This window comes from Salminus brasiliensis, chromosome 1 (genome assembly GCF_030463535.1).
Source record: "Salminus brasiliensis chromosome 1, fSalBra1.hap2, whole genome shotgun sequence".
NCBI classification, from domain to species: domain Eukaryota; kingdom Metazoa; phylum Chordata; class Actinopteri; order Characiformes; family Bryconidae; genus Salminus; species Salminus brasiliensis.
This window is the reverse complement of record NC_132878.1, coordinates 13748956-13776948: the sequence shown is the minus strand read 5'-3', so window position 1 is coordinate 13776948 and position 27993 is coordinate 13748956. Positions and strand designations below refer to the sequence as shown.

At 38.2% G+C, this 27993-nt stretch overlaps 1 protein-coding gene across 1 annotated transcript; it reads left to right on the top strand.

The window, feature by feature from the left end:
• Positions 1 to 52: 52 nt before the first annotated feature.
• LOC140549078 (neuropeptide FF receptor 2) lies at positions 53 to 27898 on the top strand. The gene is made up of 5 exons (XM_072672358.1): positions 53 to 165; positions 16217 to 16579; positions 18938 to 19037; positions 19810 to 20728; positions 21245 to 27898. Exons 2-5 carry the CDS (start codon positions 16225 to 16227, stop codon positions 21260 to 21262), a joined length of 1392 nt encoding a protein of 463 aa, XP_072528459.1. The 5' UTR covers positions 53 to 165; positions 16217 to 16224; the 3' UTR covers positions 21263 to 27898.
• The last annotated feature ends 95 nt before the right edge of the window (positions 27899 to 27993 follow it).

Genomic DNA, 27993 nt, shown 5'->3' with positions numbered 1-27993 from the left:
CGTGGTTCCCTGTGAAACGCAGCGGGAAAAGTGCTCATCCACTGGAGTGCAGAATCCATCCTGAGAGGAATATCCATGTCTATATGTGGACTTTTGATTTTTGATTATCTTGAGAAAAACAACAAAAGATAAGAATTTCCCAACACAAGATCATCAAAAAATAAGGTGGGTTGACTTTCTATTGGCCTCTTTACTAAACCCAAAAGGCAGCTGTCGTTAAAGCTACATATAGACAGATATTCTGATGATTTACTAGTATCTGATATTACATTTATTTAACGTTTTACTTTTTTTATTAGCAGAGATTGGTGTTCTTCTTTTTTCATTTCTGCCCTTTGTAATTGTGCTAATCATCTAATATTCGCTCTTACCCATTGTTTTAGTAAATTAGTGCATTAGTCCATTCTGTGGGATTTTCTTGATTGTCTTTTTGAAAAGAGTGACCCCCCTCCAAAGCTAGCTAATGACCAGTGAAGACAAGTCTGACATCCGCTGAACTACCGTGCATGAAAACTGTGGGATGGTCATTTTCTCTCTAGCCAGCAGGGGGCAGCACTAGCTCAGCACAATAAGTCAAGCAAACAGTTTTCCATCTTCTTAAGCAGGGGTGATGAACTGGGGGGCATTAGTCCATCACAGTTTGCTGACATCCCTGCTCTAACACCTACTAAAACGGGTGAGTGTACTTAAGCTGGAAACCCCACAAAGGTGTGCTCTAAAACCACCTGTTGTATAATCATAAACTTTGGAAACCCAAGAATGTCCTGCAAAAAAGTTCAATTTAAGCTGGAAGCTGATTTCACATGGTCTAAGCTGGACTTTATTGCTCTAAGCTGGACTTTAACTGGTCATGTTGGCAGAAACATACCTTAGGCTGGTGAGCCAGCTAGTTAACTAGCATAGTTAGTTCCTGATCAGCATAGCACATACTTTATATGTTTGTGGACAGCCCTTCTAATGAATGTGCTCAGATACTTTAAGCTGCACCCATTGCTGAGACAGAGTTGCAAATACACACACACACACACAAACACACACACACACACAAACACACACAGCTAGTCCCTGCAGAGAAGTATTACCAATAAAATAGGATTCTCTAGTGCTGATAAACATGACTCTGCCAGGCTGGACTAGAGAGGTATAAAACCCACCAACTGTGAGCTGTGGAGCAGTGGAATCGAGGAATGATGGTGCTTTATTCAGTACTTTTGGGAGTTGTGAGTTGTGGAGTTGGGGGATGAGGTGAGAGATGAGGTGGGGTCAATGCTCTAAAATCAGGATCATCTCTTTTTAAGACCCTTGATTTAAAAGTAAACAATAATTAAGCAGGCATCCCAATACTTTTGTCCAAATGGTGTATTTTCTTGGACTAGCTGGTCTATCAGCATGACCAACTTAATCAACTTTTGGGTGGTTGTCTGACTGGATGACTAGGTTCATAAAGCTAATAGACGAGTTTGGTGAAGCTGGTCATGATGGTAAACCAGAATAGTCATGATGGTCATGCTTTTCAACAAGCTTGTTCTTGTTGATCATGCTAGTAGATCAGCTAAATCATCAAACTGAGATGTAAACATATGCAATGCCAGTTAAGAGCCAGGCTGATTCTTTGGGTTCGGTTGATTATAATATAGGATTCCATTTCTTCTTCTATGTGTCCCAGTAAAGGATTATGAAAAAAAAGAAGTACACTTTTCAGCACAATTTATAAAACAAAGCCATGGGCCTACATTTCTTACATCAATTTCCTGTTCCAGGTTGCTTATTGTTTAGGTGAAAGAAAGGACAGAGTCAGCCCTTTGCTTGGATTTTTTGCCCTTTTGTTTTTTGTTATTCAGCTAGTGCTACAGCACTTCATTCATTCACATTCAAACTGACAAGCCAGAGTCTGTTTGAGTGGTTCATTTAAGAACTCGTCACTTGCTGTTAACTCAAGTCAAGCCTTAGTTCAGCATTCTCTGCTTAAAGGGATGTTCCACCAAAATAGTCTCAAAAGTTCACATTCTATAAAAGACCAATTCCTAAGTAGCTCTCTATAGTTGTTCCAGTATTTGTTGAAAAGGATGATGCATTTGGTTTTAAACAGTCATATGAATCTCACCATCCACCTTTGGTGGAATATCAACCATATCCTCTCCTTAAGTGAAAATGATAGAGCATGACATTTTTAGGTTACATCCAAACAAATCAAAGGATCTTCCAAAGCCATGCCTTGTGTTTAAGCATCTCTTGCATAAGCAGTTTTCTATAATATCTTGTCAAGTACAGCAGAATAATGTGATGTCACCTCTGAATGGCCCTTCTTATGAGAGATTACTGCCAGTGCTCGAATGGCTCTTTGCATGCTAATAACTAATGAGGAAGCTGAGGACAACGTCATAAAACACGTTAGAATTCTGAGAAAGAAACACTCACCTTCTTCTAGGCTGTACTGAGTATTACTGAAGTTCTTCTTAGAGATGTAATGTGCTTTTGTGGGCTTACAAAAGGTTGTTGTACAAAGGAGTCCAGTAACCTGATGCTAAAAAGTCTGTTACTCTCAAACCAGTCCTCTGTGCCCCCATGGACCACTGAAGGACTGCTTTGAGAACTGCTCATCTAGTGGGACCACCGATTTTTCAGGCCTATAATTGGCATTGTTGGTTATGTTGTGCATAAACCAATCAGCTGTAACGTTAAAACCACTGATGTAAAGTGAAGCGAGTAACATTGATTATCTTGTTACAATGGTCCCTAGCAAGGGGAGGGCCATTAGTGAAAAGGCTACAGGAAAAACATGAAAGCAGGGCAAGCATTTAAACCGAACACTTTGACAACGACTAAATGACTCACTAATGCCCTTTATAGAGGCCTCACCTCACAGCTTACAGAACTTAAAGTGTCTGCTGCATTGCTGTCTTGGTGCCAGATTCTACAGGATACCTTGGGTCAGAGCTGTTTTAGTGGCACAAGGGGAGCTCTACACATTATTGGGATGGTGATTGTAATGTAATGGCTGATTGGTGCATGCAGGATCTTGCAAATGTGAAAACATATGACAGTTAGAAATTCAATCAAATTTCAAGGCAGATGCCTAAAACCAAGAATGATGCAGGATGTACTAATTAAAAACTGATGATCAGATTTTTACTAAAGCTTGGACTGCTGCAGGTAGGTGAGTAGCACATGCAAACACTACAAGGCATTTCGGCAAGTATGGTCCTGAATACACCAACAGTGGTACCACAGGTTTTCAGCCTAGACTTAAAGATTTTAGTCCTGGACATTGACAGGAAGGTTGACATGTGGATATGTAGTATTTTTTTTTTTATTCAGATAAATGGCTAAAATCATTTAGAGCAGGGATCATCAGTTCCAGTCCTGGGGTGCTGATGTCCTACACCATTTGGTTTCCTGCTAAAACAAACCTGATCACTAGGTTTAGACATAGAGCTGAGACCTTTGCCTAAAAAAATCAATGTTTGTAAAAGATGTGAGTAAAAACAACCTTTGCACTCTGTGAAGGGTCTTTAAACCTTTACAAGGCTCTAAACACTAAACACAACTCAGCATCATCTTTACAAACATGGTTCTTTGTGGAACCAAAAATGGTTCTTCTATGGCATTGCTTATTGTATAACACAAAATCTGTTGGAATGTCATATTGGGTCCACTGCTAAACCTGATCCTAGCCCTAGCGTAAAGGATTCTGCAACCACCAACACAACAAAGCATGCCCTTTTGTTTACTGTGTTTAATTATGTTTATAGAGTTGCGGCTGTATGTTTGAATACACTCAAAATGGACATGATGGCCATGGCAATATCAGGCTTTCTGTAATTTCTTTGAACTTTGCAAGACATTTGTTGATGGCTACCACAACATCTGGCCAAGGTGCCATTTTGTATGACATTAAACCAAATATTAAACTGTATGTAGAATTCTGACCCTGTGTTAAACTGCCCCAGAAAAGGAACAGCTCAAAGAAATCAGCATGACATCTATGTCCATCAGTAGGATTTTGATTTAGGTCAGTATGGACACCAAACCCACTACTGCAGAACATGGTTTTTAATGACCTTTGCAATGTGGTGACCTCAGATAAGTTCTTTGGTTTACTGTCACAAATCTATTAATGTTCAATAATGAAAGAGACAAAGACTTCCAGTCACGTTTGGAAGGTGATGGATCAGTGTGCAGTTTGGAGCTCTCTTTTTGTTGCTTTGTGAAAATAATAAAAATGCAAATAATCTATTGTTGTAATAGGCACTTTGAGTCATGGTGTGAAGTACTGTTGAAGAACTGTTGAAAATTTAACAGTGTGAATACTCTACATTTGCTGTCATGAATCTTTAAAGTGGCTCTGTGTTGTTATCCACAAACATTTAATGTAGTTTTCTGCAGGGTTCAGTAGGAAGCCAGGTCTTATATTTAAACTTAAGAGTACATTCTGTTTGATTTTCTGAGTGTGTGTATGTGAGGAAATCATCTACATGAAATAAACTTAACACATGGCATTTCCTGCTCATTTAAGACTCTAGATACCCATTTATATCCTGAATTTAACTTATATTATGAATGTTTAATATGCCTTTATCTTTGTTGATGTTGTTTGCAATATTTGAAATTAATCATAAGCAAACAGTAATTGTGCTTATGTGCAGAAGTGTGTTGCTATATTTATTTTTATTAATTTTATTTTATCTTTATTTAACCAGGGAAGTAAAAGAACCAGTAATTTTTGCAGAGTTTGCAGTGATGAGTTAAATAACAAGCATGTGTTATAAATCTCAATGCAGAATCCAGTGAGTTCAGTGCTGTCTTTAAGGCATGTCTATATTAAATATTAATATACTCTACTAAAATATTAAATTGGTAAAAAAAAAATGTAGCTTCAACAAATGTTTCTTATCCTGTTGGGTAAATCAAGAGCTGTTCCTAAAATAAAATCCCAGTTTTAAAGCTTACATCTTAGTCATGTGTTCAACATGCAGTTAAAAAAAATAGTTTAGCAAAAAACCTAAACAGTATTATAAAATGTTCTATTGGTTTACCAGACAATTAAGTACATATTTGGGGTGCAGTAGTGAATGTAAAAACAACAACAACAACAAAAAATACATGTAATTTGACCAGGGATGCCAAAACCTTTTTAGAAAACTGTATGTGTCCATTTAATAAATTGGACAAATAACAGTGAACCCAACACTAGATTTCTAAGTGTGTACGCTAAAAGGGAGTCTCTCTGCCCTTAATTCTGAATTAATTGACATTCCTAAATAAAAAATATATATAGGGAGAGTCTTTCTCTACAGAGTTCAGGCTGTCTGTAACAGCCTGCCCTCAGCAAGTTCTTTTAGCATGTGCACAGCTGGAGTTCTAGTGTGTGACTGTTACACAGCTTCGGCTCTCTGCTGAACAGTGTGGAAATCAGCAGGCTGTACATGCAGAGAATATCAGATCAGAAATAACCATCTCAGAAAATACCACAGTTTTACGGTCTACAATTCTTCCACTTCTTCTTATTATTATCATTGTTATTATTATTATTTCTTAGATACAATTACATCTTTTTATTTAACAAATGTTTTACTATAGATAAAATGTCTCCCTTTTGATTGAGGCTGCAACATACAATATTAATAATGCACTTAGTGTATCGAAGATTGGAATAAAAATAAACAATATTGGGCAGATATAATCTGCCTCTGGTAGATGTGTTATGGAAAATAAGAACAGTAGAAATGTTCCTTTCATATCAAGCAAGTTGTGGCTTGACATGTAAATCAGGTGATGTGCATCTCTGTAATGAGAAGGGGTGTGGTCTAATGACATCAACACCCTATATAAGGTGTGCTTAATTATTAGGCAACTTCCTTTCCTTTGGCAAAATGGGTCAGAAGAGAGATTTGACTGTCTCTGAAAAGTCAAAAATTGTGAGATGTCTTGCAAAGGGATGCAGCAGTCTTGAAATTGCCAAACTTTTGAAGCGTGATCACCGAACAATCAAGCGTTTCATGGCAAATAGCCAACAGGGTTGCAAGAAACGTGTTGAAAAAAAAAGGCGCAAAATAACTGCCCATGAATTGAGGAAAATCAAGCGTGAAGCTGCCAAGATGCCATTTGCCACCAGTTTTGCCATATTTCAGAGCTGCAACGTTACTGGAGTATCAAAAAGCACAAGATGTGCGATACTCAGGGACATGGCCAAGGTAAGGAAGGCTGAAAAACGACCACCTTTGAACAAGAAACATAAGATAAAACATCAAGACTGGGCCAAGAAATATCTTAAGACTGATTTCTCTAAGGTTTTATGGACTGATGAAAAGCGAGTGACTCTTGATGGGCCCGAGGCTGGATCAGTAAAGGGCAGAGAGCTCCACTCCGACTCAGACGTCAGCAAGGTGGAGGTGGGGTACTGATAGATAGATAGATAGATAGATAGATAGATCCATCACATGCATCCAAATACACTACAGCGTGGCTGGCCAGTAAGGCTCTAAAAGAAGAAAAAATTATGACATGGTTCCCTTGTTTACCTGATCTGAACCCCTTAGAGAACCTGTGGTCCCTCATAAAATGTGAGATCTACAGGGAGGGAAAACAGTACACCTCTCTGAACAGTGTCTGGGAGGCTGTGGTGTCTGCTGCACGCAATGTTGATCGTAAACAGATCAAGCAACTGACAGAATCTATGGATGGAAGGCTTTTGAGTGTCATCGTAAAGAAAGGTGGTTATATTGGTCACTGATTTGTTTTTAGTTTGTTTTTGAATGTTTATTTCTAAATTTTGTGTTATATTGGTTTACCTGGTGAAGATAAACAAGTGAGATGGGTATATATTTGTTTTTTATAAAGTTGCCTAATAATTCTGCACAGTAATAGTTACCTGCACAAACAGATATCCTCCTAAGATCCTCCAAATCAAAAAAAAACCCACTCCAACTTCCAAAAATATTAAGCTTTGATATTTAGGAGTCTTTTGGGTTGATTGAGAACATAGTTGTTGTTCAATAATAAAAATAATCCTCTCAAATACAACTTGCCTAATAATTCTGCACACACTGTAGTTAGTGTCCATGTAAACTTCTGTGTAGTCAGTAATGGAGGGTGGGCAACCAGTCTGAGACAGGAAGCAGTATCTGGAGGCTGAGCAGCAGGTGGGTAGCGGGAGAGCTTGATGGTAAATTTTCCTTTAGTGTTAGGCCACATTTGATAAATCAATGGAATTAAAACTTATCATTGGTTCACGGTTTGAAGCTGTATGCTGTACACAATGCTGTTTGAATCCCACTGGTAGGGTCATCCTTTAGGGTTAACTGTTTGGGTTTTAACAGGTTTTTCTTAGTTGTGTAGAACATGACCTGCTTATACAAGTATGCAGAATACCCTCTCTTATAATTGCACATGTAGCCCCAAATAGAGAACAGGAAACAACTTATATGCAATGAAAAGAAGACACCCAGCAGCTAAAAACTACATAGTAGTCAAGAAGGTTAAAACCCTTGCCAAGCATTAAAAACACAGCAGTAAATTGCAATTGCAAGTTATTTGTTTATATATTTTTTAGATATAAATACAGCAAAAATAGATTTGCTATGGCAACTACAAGTAATATGCAGTTTGTATTTATGTTGGTGATTTAAGATAAGATAAGATAGTCCTTTATTAGTCCCGCAGTGGGGAAATTCCCAAAAATTTGACGTCTTAAGTATGGCCTTGAAAGACCATATTGTTACCAGGATGAATGCAAGGCTTTGTAATGACAGAGGGCCATGAGCCATGTTTCACATCAGGGCCAGGTTCAGAGAACATCTACTTATGTTTGGATTGCCTGCATACCTGTGTAAAAAACTGATAAGCCACTTGACTCACAGGGCTGCTGTTTGTCAAGTGCCTTAGAATTAGTCATAGGAAATGAGCTCAAAGTACTCTCATGGCTACAAAGGCTAAAAATACTCTGTTATTCTGGTGGTGTTTTTCAATTATTTAACATGAAAGGGGTTGTTGACCTTAACTCCTGATATGTTAGAACAACACAGTCACATTTCTCATATTATTATTGAAAATCTAAACTTGCCATGTAGTTTAATAATACTGAGTATAACACCCGGTGGGAATCCAAGTCTAAGAATCTAGTGAGCAAGAAAAGAATGACAATAACAACAAAAGAACTTCCTAATAGCAAGAGGAAGCAACACTGAGAGGAACCATGACTCAAAAGAGGGAACCATCGTCATCTGGTCAACACCAGACACAAGAAATACTAGGTCAACTCCATAATTACTCCATATATCCTAATTAGATTTAGAAAGAAAGTCAAACGATCTATATGGACAAAGGTTTTGGGACACCTGCTCCTTCATTGTTTCTTCCATTAAGGGTATTAAAAAGAGTTTATCCTGCTTTTCTTGGAGGAACTGTCCCTACTGTTCAGATAAGAATGTTGGATGATCACCACCCCACTTTATTCCCAACTCATCCCAAAAGAACTAGATGGAACACCATCCATCTTTCCAGAGAACACAGTTCCTTTCTACCCCTTCCCTTACATGGCATTAGGCATGGTGCTAGTAGATTCATGTTTATTTATCTGCTCCAAACAATCCTATTATATCATATATATATGATATGATATCTATATCATAATATTAATATAGATATAGATATAATATATAATAATATTTATTATAACAACAAGGACTAGACAAGCTGCGTGTGCGTGCATTTGCATATCTGTGTCAGCGATGGGTGCAAGTACCTGAATGTATTCATTAGGATGGGTGTCCACAAACATTTGGACATATAATGTGTATCTATATTAGATCTATCTTAGTACCTTTTTTCAGCTCATACTCAGTCATCAGTTACATTGCGCTTCAGAGCTATGTTACAGAAATATCATGAATCTATTCAGGACTAACTCTCTGTACTTCCTATTTCCAGCTTACACATTGTGAAAATGTGTGGAAAGGTTCTCATTCCTCTTTGGGTTTTATCTCTTTCAAAGCTTTTGTTTAAGACACAATGATGAAGCTGCTCTGGAAGCAGTGTAAGCTCTATTGTTAATCAGCCTCAATTTATCTCTCCCTGCCGTCATTACTCACCTTCCAGTTATTAATGCCTTTTTCTCCATGCTGGCTCCCAGGTTCAGAGTAAACAGTTTGAGAGCCAGTGTTGCCATCATATTGTCAATGAACGGATTCTGTTGGGCAAAAATGGACTGTGTTCTACTAAAAAGTTAACGATACCTAGAATAATGCATGTATGGACATGGGCCAGCATTTTAGAAGTAAAGGATTTGGTTATGTGAGTCCTACAAACAAAGATATTTAGATACAGTAACTCAGCACCTGGTACAATTATCTATCTATCTATATATTATCCATACTTTCTGAAAACGTCCCTAAGTAGCAGACATATGGATTTCTGCAGTGAATATATTATCTAAACTACTTAATGTAAGCATACAACTCTCGCCACATTAATGTCTTCTACATTTCTTCTCAAATTTCTTTGATTAAGCAAATTATTTTAATGGTATGTTTTACAGCCTTTTCCCCTCAATCTTTAAATTATTAACTTTTATGAAATCTTGCATCTCTAGTTTTCAAAATATAGTTTGAATGAAATACCTAACATCTAAACTTAACAAAGCAAAATCTTAGAAACTGGGATAATTTTTATGAATCTATCCAAGACTTTTAATATTCACTTAAATTTGCTAACATTTATTGTTTGGTTGTTAGTTTTGTATCATTTTAATCTGTGCTGATTATTGTATGTGTTTCTAATAAAGTTTAAATTGAATTAAATTGAATTCATCCCTCTCTATTTTTTCTCCAATCATACCTTTGCTGATTGTGGACAAAATATATATATATATATATATATATATATATATATATATATATATATATATATTTTGATGGGACTTGTTTCCAAAATGCATCAGAATAGGTTAGATGTTCCTTGAAAAACGTTTGGCGCTAAAGTTTGAGAATGCAGACGACTCTTACTATCTAAGTAGTGGTTCATTTAACAGTAAATGGTTTTATTTGTAATACCAATGACATTAGAATGCTTATAAAAATGTAACTGATCCACATTTTTACCTTCAGCTGCACCAACCTGTATATTACTATAATAATTTCTCTGTCTGGTGCACAGAATAATGATATGGAGCTACTTTTCCAGTTAGTGTCATAAAAGAGTAAGTAGTAAAATTGCCAGTGGCTCTTAAAATGTGTGTGAAAGCAACTGATTTCCTGGCCGAATATATCATTCCCAGTGGAAGTGTTCTCAGATTTCCACACAGCCTCCCCCCAACGACTACATAATGTGGCACTTACAGTGTTAGTCCATGGTTCACATCTGCTAATTTAAACCCAGTAGTGGAGTAGTGGAGAACTTTTATCTCCAGTGTTCACCTTTACCTCTGCAGGGAGTGCAGGGATGCAAAGATGCATTAAACCTCCACTGAAGAGGTTGCCATAAATCATGCATCTACTGATGCATCTACTGATGAGGTCGCTGTGAATCATGAACTTGAAAGCTTGTGTGGATCACTGAGGTCATCCTCACCGAGCGGAAGTGTCAATCATTGCTGAGAGCCTTTCACAAAAGCTAGTACATTTGCGGACTGTACCAACTGCACAGAGCATTTAGTGAGCCATGTATTCATTATCAAATAATAATTATGTAGCAAATATCTCTGAGCTGTATGTTTTTATTGAGTGGCAATAGAACAACGAAAAAAGACAGCAAAAAAGTAGATTGACACTGAAACCCTGAGATTGTCTTTTTAAGTGACAACTTCCTCTATTTTTTTTATTCACATATAATAAAAATGAAATTTTCCAAATTAAAAAAACACACCAGATAGACTTTGAGGAGAGAATGGGAGCTTTGTGTTGTTGAGAGTGTTTTGTTATGGCAGTGTTCTGATGATTTTGTAACAAATCCTGCTGTCTACAGCTGCAACACAACATGCCTTGTCAAGGATGGCATGTTCTGAGACAGAGAACGTAAGCCTGGCCAAAGGCAAAGACTCTACAATTCAAATCAAATCACCTTGTAATGGCAAACAGCTGTTGCGCTACCAAACCAGCTGAACATAGCAAGGATGTGTCCTTCGATACACATCTGGTTCATTATACTGTAGCTAGCAGTTAGTGCTCTTAGTGTCATAGTGAGAAAAGGATGATAGTTCTGCTGAAACTATTATCCCCAATGCCCCTCATAAATTCATGTTAAAAAAAAAAAAAAGATTTTGCCATAAAGACAGATTAGTGGAAGGTATGTTTTCTCTCTGTAGCCCTGTTCAGATTAAAAGAGGACAGAAAATCTCACAGGGCTGACAGAAAATCTGTAGTAAATTGTTATAGGATTAAAATTAAGTAGGGCAGTGAAAGCAGTGGATAGCCACCTCAGCACTGGGAAGTTGCAGGGTTATATGCCTTGCTCAATGGCCATGAAGCCATGAAGGTTGAGGGATGACAATGTGCTGTTCATTCACTCCCCCGCCCCCACTTTCTGCTAGTACAGGAGACTAAACCAACAACCTTACGGTCCCATGGCCACATATCTTTAAGCCATTGCTGCCCTTCAGTGCTAAAATGGTTGCATTAATATTTCTGCAATATGAGAACTTTCACTATAATAATATATAATATGTTTACTATGAACCCTGATGTTCAGGATCATTATTATTGTAAATAAAAAAGAGAGAGAAATGCATGTTTCGGTTGTGGCTGATTTTACCTTAAACTCTCCAGGGAAATCAAAAGATGCATCTACTGATGAGGTCGCTGTGAATCATGAACTTGAAAGCTTGTGTGGATCACTGAGGTCAACCTCACCGAGCTGAAATGTCAATCATTGTCGAAAGCCTTTCATAAAAGCTAGTACATTTGCAGGCTATACCAACTGCAAAGAGCATTTAGTGAGCCATAGTACTGTATGAACTATGAAATGTAAGAACTGTATGTTTTTATTAAGTGGCAATAATAGAATGTAAAAAGTCAGGTTAGCTTATTATCATTTCTACCTGTATACTCAACTATACAATGTATAGTCAACCTGCTCCTCGTGTGGAAAGCCTTGCACTCATTAAATACATTACTGAATCTTATCTGTAGCGCTTGGACTAACTGCTGTTGTTGACTCTATTTTGGTAGTAAACACGGTTCAGTCAAGAAAAAAAAATCAACCGAAGCTCGACTCAATTTTGATATTAAGAACACATTTTCAGAATTGTTGAATTTGACCACCTAAACAATGTGAATTCTATGGTGTACAAGTACTTTTAAAATCCTAGCCTTACAATGTCCAAATAAGACACCTAATGTTATCATCAGTCACTTATATTCTCCAGGCAATGGCTAAAGGAGCATGGAAATTTACCATCAGAGCTACTGCTGCTCAAAGAAGAGTGTCCATCAAAGCTCAGTTCACCTTTCACAGAACATTGTTCTTAGGTGATTAATAATACATCACAACAAGGTCTTTTGCTTTATTGATACTTTCAGAGAAGCTAAATTAATAATTTATACTTCACTGGTTATCTCACATTAATTCATCTAGTGAAAATAGTTTATCCAAAATATTATTTATAAAAGTTCTGAAATTGACAGTGAAGTTTAATAATTGAATAATTAATAATTGAAGTAGTGAAGGTAGTTTGTTACAGTGGTAATAAACTGCATTTTATTATCAGTTTGCAGAAGAAACAGGATGTAGCAGACTTTCAGGCACAGTCTGAAAACTGAAAGCGCCCAATTATTGATTGTCAGGTTGTGCAAGCACCCAGATAACAAACCAGTATAGATCAATATTGTGTTCTGATATTGTTCATTTTACCTGAAATGCTGTCACAAAACTTTCTTCCATTACCAATAATTAGACTGGGTATGTACTTCTACTCTTTCATTTGTGTGAAGAACAAAATTGTTTGGTAACCTACTTTCTCAGACTTTATTCAGTGCTATTTTTTCATTCCATCCCTGTGGAAGCTTGTGTACTTTGTTGTATCAGTCAGTCCTCAGTGAAAATAAGAAATGCAGAACTTACTGAGTTTTCTAACTCCAGATTTAGCCAGACCAGTGATTACTGTGGTCAAAAATCTCCTCAATCTACACATTGTATTTCACATTATGAGAGATAAATGTCAACTGTTTTTTTATGTTACATTTTTTTTTAATTTCAGAATCATGCTTACCATTAGCAGTGTTCAGAGATGAGTAGACCCACTACAGAGTGTAGAGATCCAAACATTGCAGTAGAGTGGAACTAGACTGCCGGCAGCTTCAAACATCTCTTCTCATTTTATATGAATCAGGCAGATGCTTTCAGAGTTGTCTAGCCACATAGGCAATTTATCAAATGTTACATTCTGACTGGTGAACTCTTGTGTTCTCGAGTCTACATGGTATAGAAAACAACGCTTAATGAGCTGTCTTTAGCGCAAACAAAACCTATGGCTAACTAGAATCAAGACCATTTAGCCTAGAATAAAACTGGCTCTACAGATGTTTCAGTATTTGTACCACCACATTTACATTATCCACAAAAGACCACAGGAGACCACAAGAGGCACAGATGCCATCTGAGGGTACAAAATTATTCACACCAGGAGGCTCAATAATTTATAACCCTTATTTCATTCAAGTCTTAATGACTCATGGCTGCACTGTGCACTTGACTGTTTTATGACCCCTGCTATATTGTTGCAGACCATCACTACCAGAAGCGTTGCAGAGACAATCGTATATTAAATGCTAAAACAGCGTTTCCACCTGTGCCTGCTTTTGTATCCAGTAGCAATTCCCTTAACACTCTGTATACTTGCCTTGTCCTAAGGAGCAGAAGTGACCCAAAGCCAATGTTGTACTGTCTCTAATGTTGAGGTCACTCTAGAAAAGGTCTTAGAAAGTCTCTTAAAAGTATTTTCGTTTCAAGATCTTTTAGGGGCTTTTCTGTGCTGTTAAACATGGTGGTGGATCATTGTTGACTATTGAGACGTCGGTTACAAAATGCAAAATATTATCAACAGCATAGTTCCCATTTACAGCTAGAAAACATGGGGCAAGGTCACATAGCCTGCATACACTGATCAGCTATAACATTAGCACCACCCACCTAATGTTAAGTGGGTCCCCCTTGTTCTGCCACAACAGATCTGGCCATTTGAGGCATGGATTTTCTGAAAGACATCCGAAGGTGTCCTGTGGTTTACCTTGTGGTATACCAAGACATTAGCAGCAGATCCTGTAAGTTGTGAGGTGGGGCCTCCATGGACCGCATCAGTGAGCTATATTTGCCCATGACCCTGTCACCGGCTTACAGGTTATCCTTTCTTGGAGCACTTTAGGTAGATACTGACCACTGCACACCGGGAACACCCTGCAAGACCTGGCTAATGTTTTGAAAATGCTCTGATCCAGTCGCCTAGGCATCCCAGTTTGGTCCTAGTGAAAGTGGGTCAGATGCTTATGGTTGCCTATTTCTCCTGTTTTTAACACTGTTTTTATCATTTGCTGCCTGTCAGTGGTACTAATGATATGACTGATCAGTGTATATTGCTAATGTAGTCTTTGCCTATGCGTGCGTAGCATTAGTGAGTGTGTTGTTAATGTGTCAGTCCCAAATGGTGCTTTCAGGAGGAGTGCTTTCATTGTTGCAGAGAAGCAATTGTAAAAGCATTTTTGTGCTACTAGGAAGCTTCTAAAAATAGTAAAGGTAAATAGTAAGGGTAAAAAGTAAATAGTAAAGAAAATTGTCGATCAGTAGAGTAAAGTGCATGGAGTTGGTAGAGGCAGTTAGGCAGGGCAATGCAGATCCAACAGGAAAGCACAGCTGGAGCTTTTACTATTGAAAAATACAGTACATACAAAGCTTCCGTGCCTCAGGCTGTGTCACATCAGGATATGTAAAGTTCCTCTGAAGAAATCGGATACGGTGATGTTTAAATTCTCAAAAAGTAGCAGGTGTGTGTATGTGTGCGAGAGAGAGAAAGAGAGTGGGGGTGCTATTACCATGATAACGTCTTTGGTCCAGTGTTTTCCAGGTCCCTATGTTGGTTGCTTCATTCTTGTTCAGACCAGCTAATGCATCTTTTACGACTCCCACTGTGCAAAAGCATCGTTAGGAATGTGTTATTTATGTGTGTGTGTGACAGCTATACCAGAGTGAATGTGTGGTGACTTTCCTAGTGACATTTCTCAACGTCTCTCCGAAGAGATATAGGTAGAATTGTAAATATTAGGATTTTTTCCCCTGTGCACTGTATTTAAGTCATATACACACACTCAAACTCACATCCACAAAGCATTAACGTAGTTTGAAAGCTCCAGGAAATCTAAATCCAACTACAATGTGACTGATGAATCAAATGTCTGCATATACAGTATTTCACCTTTTTTTTTCACCTTCATAGATTATGAAGATACAGGCCAGCAGCTTCAGAAATCATCGGCCCTCAGAATGACTTGATTTTTGCTGCCAGATTGGCTAGTTTGAGTGTTTCTTTGGATTTTTTTATTGGGAATCAATGATAAACACTCAGTAATGTTCAGCACAACAGTCTTTAGAGCTTAGTCAGAATGGTGTAAAAAAGGAAAAACATCCAGTGAGCCACAGTTCTGCAGACAGAAATGCCCCCTTGATGAGAGAGCTCAACAACGAATGTCCAGACTGCTTTGAGCTAAATAGAAAGCCTCTGGTAATTCAGAGAACCACTCTGAACAAAAAAGCACCCAAGAATGCATAACACATCAGGTCCCTGTAGGTACTGAGTAATACGCCTTAGTGTGTAATAAGCCTGGGAATGTTAAGAGAATGTTTTTTTTTTTTTTTTTTAAGAGGTTAAGGTTGATGCGCTGCAACAACAGAAGACCGTGTCTGGTTCCACTTTTGTCTGCCAAGAACAGAAGGCTGAGGCTGTAGTGAGCACAAGCCCACCAAAACTGGACAGTTGAAAACTGTAAAAAAATGTAGCATGATCTGCTGATTTTCTACTAAGGGACACAGACGGCAGGATCTCAAGCATAAATCCATCCTTGTGTCAACGGTCTGGGCTGGTGGAGTTGGTGTAATATTGTGGGAAATGTTTCCAACATCTTTTGCCATGAAGCACTGAAGCTGTTTAGTTAATGTTCCTAATAAACTGTGTATTGTTTCTATTTGTACTTTTATGATGACACACGCCACACATTAATATATATCTCTCCTGCAGGCTATAAAATGGCGATGAAGCCCCCAAAGTTCAACTCAACTGTGTCCTCTGTGCCACTGTCTACTTTGGAGAACTTTAAGAACTTTTCACTGGACTCAAGTCTTTATCATCAATTGCCCGGCCCCAACATTACTTATGTGGACTTCTACCTTCATGAGCCCTCCGTATCAGCCATCTTTATCATGTCCTACCTCCTCATCTTTGTTGTGTGTATGGTAGGCAATGGGGTGGTGTGCTTCATTGTGCTGAGGAGCAAAAGCATGCGCACCGTCACCAACCTGTTCATCCTCAATCTGGCAATCAGTGACCTGCTGGTTGGTATTTTCTGCATGCCCACCACCCTGGTGGATAACATTATCACAGGTAAGTAAAAACCCCTTAAATGTTGGACAATGTTATCCTTTATTTTGGGATTTTCACATTCACTAATGTTTTACTATTTGGGATTTGTTCAGTTTACAAGGACAGTGGGATCCATAATAAGAGCAAAGCTGTGAACAAATCTGCATTTAAAAACACAACTTGAATCTTATGGACAAATTTAAGCAAAAAGCAGTTATTGAAATAGTTGATTATGTGATGGTATACATAAGGGTGATACGTCACTTCATTCCATATACCTTTTAAAATTCATCCTATGGTGGATCCTATTTTGTTTGTGCCTGATTTAAAATGAACCCATCGCTACTTTCAGTGCATGAGCTTAAGATTGCAATATTAGAGGAAATATCATTAACCAGCAGCTTACTTTTTATTACGGTAATATGACTTTGTTGCATTATTATATTATTGTTGAAAATACCTATATTTTAAATTCTGGGTTTTTTACATTGATGATTGTACAATGCAAATTGCTTACAATATACACATTTCTGTTCATACTGCATTGCCCTATATTTAGGTATAGTTCAGCCTTAGCAGACGTTTAAGGAGGCAAATATCATTCAACAGTGATGACATGATGAAGTTTCAGAAGTTTTATAATTTACACTCAGCAAGTTTCATAGCTGGTGACTGAAATTTGACCACTGAAAGAAATGTCCAGTGATCAGAGACCCCAGGACTGAAGAAGTATTTCCAATTCATGACAACATTCATAGCGCTAATGGATCATTTGTTAAGGTCTGGCTCCAAGTTCATATCTTGAGGGAGTGTGTTTTTTGAAGAACTTGTATGCTCCAGGAAGCGCTAGAAAATGTAGATTTTAAAGCAAGCTTTTATCATCCATAACATACCAAAAACATCACACAACAGCATATAAGCCATTCAATGCCATGCACTATGCAGTGATTGTACAAAAAGCATTTGTTGTCATTTATGAAGCAAGAGACTGTGAGTGACCTGTCTAATTCTCAGCTGCAAAGTGTCTTTTTAGGCATTTTTCTGATTGCACTGCCTTGCACACTTAAAGCCACATTCCTAAGTCTGCATGCTTTTTGTTTTCTGAGTCTGAATCTAAAATATGTACTTTCGCCTCATTTTATTGGTTTAATAGTGCTGTCTGTTTCTGTGACTGGGTGAACTTAAGATGTGTTTTGAGTTCTTTTATGTTGGCATGCATCATTTCGAGCATAGCAAGTTTCTCATTGATAGAGTGGAGCAGAATGACCCGAGATGTAGTGATCGTGTCTTCCTCCGTATCGAGGAGCAATCGTGTCGCAGTTGCTTTCTTGGGTTGCTCATGGTGCTCATGATGCACAGCCGATTATAGTAATCATCCAGGAAACCAAAAGTGCTATTCAGAGTTTCATTGAGAAGGTGTTCTGTCCAGTAGCGTCTTAGTTTATCCGTGTTTTGCCTTTCAGTAGCATGGCGCCGCCATGTTGGATCTCCTGTAGTCTCGCGATGGTATCGATTTCAAAGTGTTTTTTTCCAGTGTTGCTTTAAATGTATCTATCTGAATGTACTATTTGAACTCCTATGTTCTCCCAAAAGTATCTGGGGGTGTCTGAAATGCTCTTGCAAGTGCAAGGTTCCCCTCCTCTTGAAGTAGATGTGAACTTGGATATAAAAGAGATAAAAGCCTCAACTCTCTCTTGATCGCTTTCTTGATCGCTCCCTCACTTTTTCTCATTTGTCAGGCTCGTTATTTTTTTTGCTCTGTCTTTGCTGTAGTCTTTGCCTAGTGTCCTCAGCACATTACATCATTCTTACCAGCACTGAGGCTATCCGTCAGGCTCAGTCTGAGAATCTAATCAGCCACTGTAACAATTCCTATGGGTCCTTCTTACTTTCAGAAGCATTTATTAAAAACACACTCACACTTACTGAGAATTATGTTTTGCCTCTTCAGTAACCCTGAGGCATATAGAGTGGCAGCAGTCTAAAGGAGTTGGGGGATTTCCTCTAAGTGGTGTCAGTAATTGAAAAACACTAAAAGACAGATAGGGGAAAGAGCAGAAATGTGTGACAGTGAGCGTGAGAGAGAAAAAGAGTAAGAGCTGTCTGCAGTTTTCATATTTCATCAGTGTTTCATCCAAGTTGAAAAGTTGATTATGCTTACCTGGGTTTTCAGCTTATCCACATCTGTGAGTCAACATCTGAGCTTGTGAGGGAGCACAGCTATGGAAGACGCTTCAAAGTGCTGTTGAAGGTCTATGAGAATGCACTTATAATTATGGTACAAACAGCAATAGAGAACAATAGAGCTTGTTTCATGCGTCATGTCAAAAGAATGACTGGAGCTTCTCTGTTAAGTCTGTGCCTTTGTTTTTCTGACAGGCTGGCCATTTGGAAGTTTGGTGTGCAAGCTGAGTGGGATGGTACAAGGAATATCAGTTTCTGCTTCAGTCTTCACTTTGGTAGTCATTGCTGTGGACAGGTAAGTTTTTGTATGTATGTGCCATTGACATGATTTTGCATAACACCCATGAGAAAATGTCTAAGAAGATGTCATGTCCCAACACTCACACACAACAAATGTTATGTCAATTCACCTTAAAAACATTTTAAGGTGGCAACAAGTTAGTTTTGTAATTTACTAGATGTATTGAGCTCAAAAAATACCTTGTTTATTCAAGTCATTTATTTCAGTTGAATAACACAGATTTTCTTTTTTTTAAGTGTATGAATTTTCCTACATGACTAACATAAACTGTGGTAACACTTTATTTGGATATCCCACTGTAGATGCTTTCCTAATTTTTAACTATTCACCTAAATATAAGGTATAATATAAGTAACTAACATGCTGTACACTGTAGAAAATAGACTGTAAAACTACTCTTTCATGTTTTGTTTTCTTTATGATGTTTTCCAGAGGTTTTATCTAATAAACTGGCAAAACTACCATGGGATTGTTTTTCATGCCACAATGAACAATTTTTTATTATCTTATAAATACTTACCCTTACATTGTTCCCCGTTCCCAAACCTAACCTTAATGCTAATCCCAACTCAAAATCTAATCCTAACCCTTACCTTGGTCCTAAACATAATCCTGATCTTAATCCTAACCCTAGCCCTAATGATGTTCAACTGATGAATCAACTGACTTTCAGTAGTTTGTAGTAAACTGCTTTCCAAGAGCTATCCAAATAAAGAGGGTCCAAAACTTATTTTCCCCATTTCTCCCTTCTCTGTCTTTCTCTCAGGTTCCGCTGCATTGTCTATCCTTTCAAGCAGAAGCTCACCATCTCCACCTCCACTGTCATCATCATTATCATCTGGGTGCTAGCCATTTCCATCATGTGTCCCTCAGGCGTCATGCTCCAGGTCACCAAAGAGAGCCGAGTCTCCATCCTGCTGGGTGACGGCAATGCCACCCGCCCCTTCTACTGGTGTCGTGAAAACTGGCCCAGCCAGGAGATGCGAAAGATCTACACCACTGTCCTCTTTGCCAACATCTACCTGGCTCCCCTGACCCTCATTGTCATCATGTACGCTCGCATCGGGATTACGCTCTTCAAGACGGCTGTCCCAGCAACGGCTCAAGCTGGGGGCTCTGAGTCCGCCAATGGGTCTGGCTCTAGAAAAGCAGGTGCCTATGAAGGCAAAGCTCACACAGTGTCTCGGAAAAAGAAACGTGTGATTAAGATGTTGTTGGTCGTGGCTTTGCTCTTCATTCTGTCCTGGCTCCCTCTGTGGACACTAATGATGCTGAGTGACTACGCCAGCCTGAGTGAGTACCAGCATCGGGTCATCAACATCTACGTTTACCCACTGGCCCACTGGTTGGCCTTCTGCAATAGCAGTGTCAACCCTATCATCTACGGGTTTTTCAACGAGAACTTTCGCAGAGGTTTCCAGATTGCCTTCAAGCTGCAGTTTTGTTCAGCCCAGCGGGGCAAGAGGAGGACCTACTCGCACCGGGTACAAGGCAACGCAGTTCTACCCACAAACTTGCACTTGACCAAGGTGTCTGAGTTTGGAACTGGGGCTTGTAGACCTGGGCTGGGCTTGGTTCAGGGAATTCAAATAGTGGGAAATGGGAAAGGTCTAGGTGAGAGCAGCCAGTCTTCTGGGAAGGAGAACCTGAAAAAACAGGATCTGATTATGGAGGATCTAGAAAAGGTGTGTATACTGGATGTAGTTTTGCTTAAGTCTTCTCAAACTATTGATAGTGTGCCAGCACATAATAGCTATGAGCAACCTTATGATCTTGTTTTCTGTCTTTGTTTGTTATTAATTCAGTAATTATTCATTGCCTTCATAGTGTGATCCTAATGGGGAATTCAATTATATCTTTTAATAAGACCTATGCCCACTTTACATCCACTTGACTTAGACTTGAATGTAATGCTACAGCACCCACAGAAAATAACAACAGCTAGGCAATGACCATGCTGCTGGGTTACAGAAGCATACTGTCATCTGCTGATTTAGAAACTATGCATGAATTCACAAGCACAAACCCTTGCAAAACGAAATTATACAGAAGTTGGAAAACTTGGCGTGTGCTTTCTGACTTTGTTTGCTTGCTACATTTTGGATTACAGGTTAGCTAGGGCAATACGTTTGTTCTTTGCCATAATGAAATGTAAATTTGTGATGAAATACACTTATTTAATATTTTTCTTTTGTTTACAGGTAATCTATGACCTTTAAGATGGCACCATTGGAATAAAAAAGAACTTTTTGCTCTTCAAATCATCCGTGTTTCAGCAAAATGGTCAACACTGGAAATACATTATACCATTCTATGGACTTCTTAAAAACAATGGTCTGTTGATTAAATTGCAGTGTAAGACAACATCCTCAATGGACCGCAGTCATCAAAGAGTCCTATGCTTTTATTCTCTTCAAACTTTTCAGGCAGTCATATCACACTATATCAGTGTCCTAACAATGCACAGTGACCTCTCTGCCAGTTTCTTGAGGATTAATTCAAATGGAAATGCATTTCACTGGTTGGCAAGGCATGCTTCCTGTCATGAGCATTGACTGCAGCTTTTTCTGACTTGAGAAGGTCAACTCAATGAGCTGATGAAATGCCAAGTAAATGTTAAGGCCACTATACATAGGGGCATGTTCGTTTATGTCATGAATGGACTTCTCTTTCACAGCCTGGAGTGCCTGAGTAGAGAGCCTGGAAAGCATACTCTCATTAACATATACTGATCAGCCATAACATTAGTACAGGTGAAGTGAAAAAACATTGGTTATATTCCACTACAGTGGCAAGTGGTGGATATATTAGGCAGCATGTGAACAGTCAGTTCTGAAAGGTGATAAAGGTGTTAAAAGCAGGAAAAATGGGCAACCATAAGGACCTGAGGCACTTTTGTGATAGCTAGATGACTGGGTCAGGACACCACTGAAACATCAGGGCAGGCTTGTGGGTTTTTTCTGATATGCAGTGGTCAGTACCTACCAAAAGTGGTCCAAGAAACAACAACCAGTAAACCGGTGACATGGATGCTCCACCTCGCAGATTACAGGACTTAAAGGATCTGCTGCTAACGCCTTGCTTCCAGATATCACAGGACGCCTTCAGATGGCTTGTGGAGTTTGTGCCTTGAATAGTAAGATCTGCTGTGGTGGCACGAGGGGAACCTACTCAATATTAGAGAGATGCTGATGTTATGGCTGATCTGTGTTTTCTACATGAAAGTTTTGTATGGCATTTTTACTGATGGCTTGTAAAAATGAATCTACAGTAGTCTGGAGACATTCCAGTATTCCAGTAGTCCAGATTCCAATAGGAGTCCAGATTGATTATGCACACTGAAAAAGTCAGGCCAAATTAAAATAATAAAGTTACTGATTTTTATTTAATTCAGTTTACTTACAAAACCCTCCTAACTCACAATTATTATTTAGGTCACACAATATATATTTAGTTGAGCCAACTTAAAAATATTGGTAAATAAGCTGCAGCTGAAATTGCTAAAATATTGTGCGATATGCTTAGTCAGTGTTTCTTCCTCCAATTAGTTTACTGTTTATTTCCACCAGTAGGTTAGAATATCCATCTATCACATGACCTCAGACTGTAACAGCCTAGCTTCTTTTGACAGTGGAGGGCTGAACTCTTGCTGGGATTTGAACCTAAGGTCTTCTCACACTTGATAAGCAGGCAGTTAGACTGTACCACTCTAGAACTGTAAATTATGCTACATAAAACACAGTTATGAGTTAACTTTCTTTTTTTCAGTTTTTTTTGGACACAGATACGTACATGGTTTTACAGCTCTTCTGTGTTGCAATTCTTAAGAGACAGGAAATCATAAGTTTGAATGGGAAGGCTTCCCCGTGTGATAGGAGGAGTCCAGACCTGAAGCTGGGATGTAATTGAAGGAGAGGAACACAGACTGAACTCAATACAAAATAATCAATTTCAGCTGCAACTCTTTTACTAATGTTTTTATGTTAACTCCCATCTTGTCCAACTTGATTTTATTGCTGACTAACCTGAGAAGCAGAACTTAAAAATGTGACCAAGGGAAACTAAACTAAGGCTAAACTAAAAGTTGAGTCGACCCAAAAAATGTTCTGCCAGCCGCTACTTTATCGTCATAATAACCGATATATCTTTAACTATGCTGTCAATTTTGGACATTTTTCCAACAAATTCTCACTGTCATGTCCCTGCTTGCTTTTCCATGCTCTGTAATGACCTATTGAAAATGAAATGACCCTGCCCTCCTAGTGTTTTCTAAGAAAGAGAACGCTGCCTGTCAGAGACAGTGAGATTTAGTCTGCTTCAAAAAGCTGAATGAGTCAGGAAATAGATCCAAAGGGGACAGCTGTCATAACTGTCGTTGACCATTTCATCTGATGATTATGGATGGCACACTTACTCACTCTCTCTCTCTCTCTCTCTCTCTCTCTCTCTCTCTCTCTCTCTCTCTTACTCTCTCTCTCTCTGTCTCAGTCCTGCGCCCTTTCTCTCATTACAAATTCTGCTGCTTATTTTGTACATAAAAAAACAGTGACCTCACACAGATGTAACTTTCTAGATTGCTTATACTGAAAAGATGACGTTTACACACATGGTCTGTTTACTCTAACTGCTGCTAAAATAACCTGTGTGCTATTTTCAAAATATTGTAAAGATGTAAATATTTATTGTACGTGTGAAATAGTCATGTGAAGTCCGGGCCATAACCCCCATGATTCCTACTGTTATTTCTACATTTTGTTCCTGTTACTTAAAGATTGCGATACGGTCCAGATGGTTAAGAATGGTCCATCCTTACCATCAAATGTTACTCTTTTGTTTTTCCTAAAATCCAAATGAAAGGTTTTAAAGGTTCCTGTGAGTTGTGAGTGGCACAACAACTATTGGCCCGATCATTGGCAAATTGCAAGTTTTGTTCATTGGCAGATTGCAAGACTTTTTTATTACACAGTAGCCATTGTGTGCTCACAAAACTGTAAGCTCAGTTTAGATGTTTAGATGGTCACTGAGACCTTTAATTTGAGCCAATCTCACCAACTGTACACTGTACAGGGCTAAGAGGAAGGTAACCACCATAGTGGCATAGGAACTATAACACCTGCAAAGAGCACATTTTCATTTCAATGGGATTTACTCAGTGGTCCTATAACACCTAGAAGTGTGCCTAGCTTCCTGTGCCTGTCCATGTTTGCTAGGAACTTTCTTCTAATGCCAAAATGTTGGCAAATGAATGAAAGTCTCTGGGTAAACAGAGCTTTTCAGCACCATGTATATCCAGATTTATTCGGTTTGCCAACTGAGGTTACCCAAGCTCCAGCCTCTTAATAAACATTAAAACTCACAAGTTCACAAGATGGTAAGTGGGAATAGGATATTAACATTATCATTATATTAGGCTTTCAACTCTCAAATTATACATACTGAGCCTAAAATATAAAAACGCCCACCCTCTTAGGTGATTAATTCAGTGGTGTAGAAAGTTCCAAAAGGTCTTTTAACTGGCCATGGCCAAGGCCTCTTAACCTCCTGTTAGTGATCATGATGGACTACAGCTGGTAGCTGATCTGTGCCCATATAAAAAAAGGTTAGTTTAACAGAACTTGTTGGATTGGCTAATACAAAGAACCACTAGAAATTCCTGAGTGCAGATCTGAAAAGGATTTGTTGGAGATGGTTCCACCAACCTGGACATTCACTTGCGATTGTGGAAATCAGGGTTAAGATATTAATGGAAAATATCCATTAATGGACATATCCACATAGTGTATACCACTATATACATGTACATGTCTGTTTGGGGTGTTTTCATGGCAGGTTGTAAGATTCAGAAGTAAAAAAAAACAGTAAAGAAAGTTAAAGAGTACAGTAGAGTTGCATGTGCAAAACAACCGAACAACTGAACAAAGTAACTGATGGACAGATCAGTTGGTTATGGGTCCATGAGCTATGAGCTAGCTAATTGTTGTTATTTCATCAGTATGTACTAGCTAGAGAAGCTTTGCTACCAGCTACTCACGGTGTATCCCACTTCTTCAGACCAGACTACACCACCAATACTACACTTTTGTTTCATTTTCATGTAGCTGCTGACTAACTAACAGTCCGGTTTCTACCTTGTGTGTAACAAAGCAAGCTTTACGGTTGCTATGTGGACAAGGTGAACTGCTCTGTTTTCCACAAATACTAGCCCAGCTTGTATTATAGTGACGTGCACATGAAAACATTGTCACTTTAATGTGACAGCTGCACAGCAGTTAACTTTTAAAACATTTATAAGTGTGTTTCTATAAATAGAGAAAAGGGTTCTGATGCATATAGCTTGCTTGTCTTCTGTTCTAAAAAGGCAGTGAAGTGAGACTATATTCTCTGACAACCCAGAGCTTTGCATTTTTTTTATTTTTATTTTATTATTTATTTAGTTTTTAGACAGGCGTACTTAAGGATTTAGGTAGTTGAGCTGGTCTAGAGCCATGCCTGCAAGGCTGTCTTAAAAGCACACCAAAAGAGGCTTTGAAAACCTTTAAACTTACAGAATCCTCACGATTCAAATCCTATACTCTTACTGTCCATGCAAACTTTAACATTATGATTGTTTAGCTTTAAGATTTTAATAGGCTACAGTTATTGCTATGCTGTTAAAGGTAATTACACAATTACACAACTGGCAAACTGTCTGGGTATGTCATTGAATATATCCATATTTGACAGTCAGTAAAATGTTGAAGTCTGGGCAAGTCTGGAAAAAGGACATACAGTACTTTGTTGATTTTGGAAATGAATTAAGTACATGCAAAATTTTAAGCAAACTACTTTTATAAATAAAACTGTTCTGCACTTGTTAATACACAGTTACTTGATACATAATTATATGTCTTGATTTTTTATTAAACCAAACAGAAGAAAATAAATTGTGGCATGTTTAAAGGTTACTAAATCAGTACTTAGTAACACCTTCTTTGGCAAATATCACAGCTTGCAAATGATAAGAAAGTCCTTTCTATTTTTAGCAGTTTTCACCCACTCTTCCTTTCTGAACACGAGTAGCTCTGCAGTATTCTTGGGCTGTGTTGCACGCACAGCTTGTTTCAGATCACATTGATGAAACTCATTTTTATCAATGTTTACATCAGGGAATTATGAGGACCTTGCCATCATGGTAGACGATGGTGGATGTTGCGATGTATTGCCTGTTGTAGAATTGTTCTAGAATTGGCTGATATTTTGTGGAATCCATTCTTCCATCAAACCAAAGTTTCCTGCCTGCCAACAAGTTTAACCTCAAGCAGCAAGGAGTATTACACGCTAAGGTCTATTATTCAGTAACAACAGGGACTTCTGTACAAACTGGTGAGGCTATTCTTTGGTAATAGAAGTAGAAAAGAAAAGAATTATTATAAACAGTGCTTGTTTTAGAACATCTTGTGGTTTATATAGATGTTGTGTTTCATATTTCAGACGTTAGTTGTAATGAGGTTGTTGATAAGGTTGTACATTGCAGATTGCACCTTTCTGCAGAATTTTGCCGTCATATAGAGGTTTCGCTTTGCCTTTCTGGTCATCGAGTGAGTTGAAAGACTTTTCTTGGTCTTTGAGATCTAGCATCTGACATCCACAGTTCCCTTAATGTCTTAGCTGAAAGCACTTTGACACCTTTTTGTAAGGTGATGCTCTACCAGCTGCTTAGAGGAGCCCATGATTGTTGAAGAGTCAAACCAGTCCTAATGAGTCAGCAAACAAATTACAAGTTAAGTTCTGAAGACTCTACAAAATTTGTTTTTTTTTTAAGTTACGATAAAGTAACTGTGAAATAGCTTTTGCTGATTTTCTTTTATAAAACATTTTCATATTTTAACATTTGGTGTATTAAAAATCAGCAAAATTTGTCATTTGATCAGAGTTGTCCAAAATTCACTGTGCATGTTCTAAAACACGTCAAATACAAAAGAAAATTGCAAAAATGTAAGGGATGCTTTGCTGTCTACAAAACATTACTGTAAACACAACAGAAACTTACTAGCTCAAATTTGCAACTGTGTACATTTGGATTCCTCTATTGTTAAGTTAAATAAGATCCTAATAAATAATAAATCACCTAATCAATGACATTTATTCAAACATGGGTTATTGTACCAGGAATACATGATACAAATGGAAACAATTTCTAGCATCTCACACCTGTCAGTGACATTACATTAGGATTGTTTTGCCTTTTTGTAGAGACCTCTTTCTGTAAATAGTTGTTGTCAGTTCTGTTGTGGTAATGCAACTTAGTAATGCAAATTATCAATGGTTATCATTACATCTTTATGGCTAGATTTGCATAAGTTCACTGGAAATTGTAATTGACGTGGAATGTCAAACTAATGGGCCTGCATGGTGTTCATAGTGAAAACCTGTATATACTATTAAACAGTTTTCTTGCAAGACTGTTTGGCACAGGGACTACCTACTAAAGGAGTCTGGAATTTATCTACAGGTTATTCGTTTCACAGTAGTGAGGGCGCATTGACAATTGTGTTCATACATTGTTTACCGTGCGTGTGTGTGTGTGTGTGTGTGTGTGTGTGTGTGTGTGTGTTTGTTCATTCAGTGTTCCATGTAAGCAGTGTTTTTTATGCAAAAGTGCAGACAGTGGAGAGAGATGAATTCCAGACTGGGGAGGCAGTTCACAAAAAGAGACTTTTACTTCAAATTTAGTTCAAAGTCCAATACTTTGTGTATAAGTTACATGTTACATAACAATTTGGTATCCAGAGCAAAGCAAGAATCTGTTAAAACTGTTATTGTTCAAGTGTGTGACTGTAAGTGAAGGACTGTAAATGCTGTAAACGACAAATGAATAAAAGTCCATACTTTGTGTTGATCACTCTGCCTGTGATTGTCAAATATACTCATCTAGAAGAAAGGCTCCTCACATAAATTTCTACTGTCACAG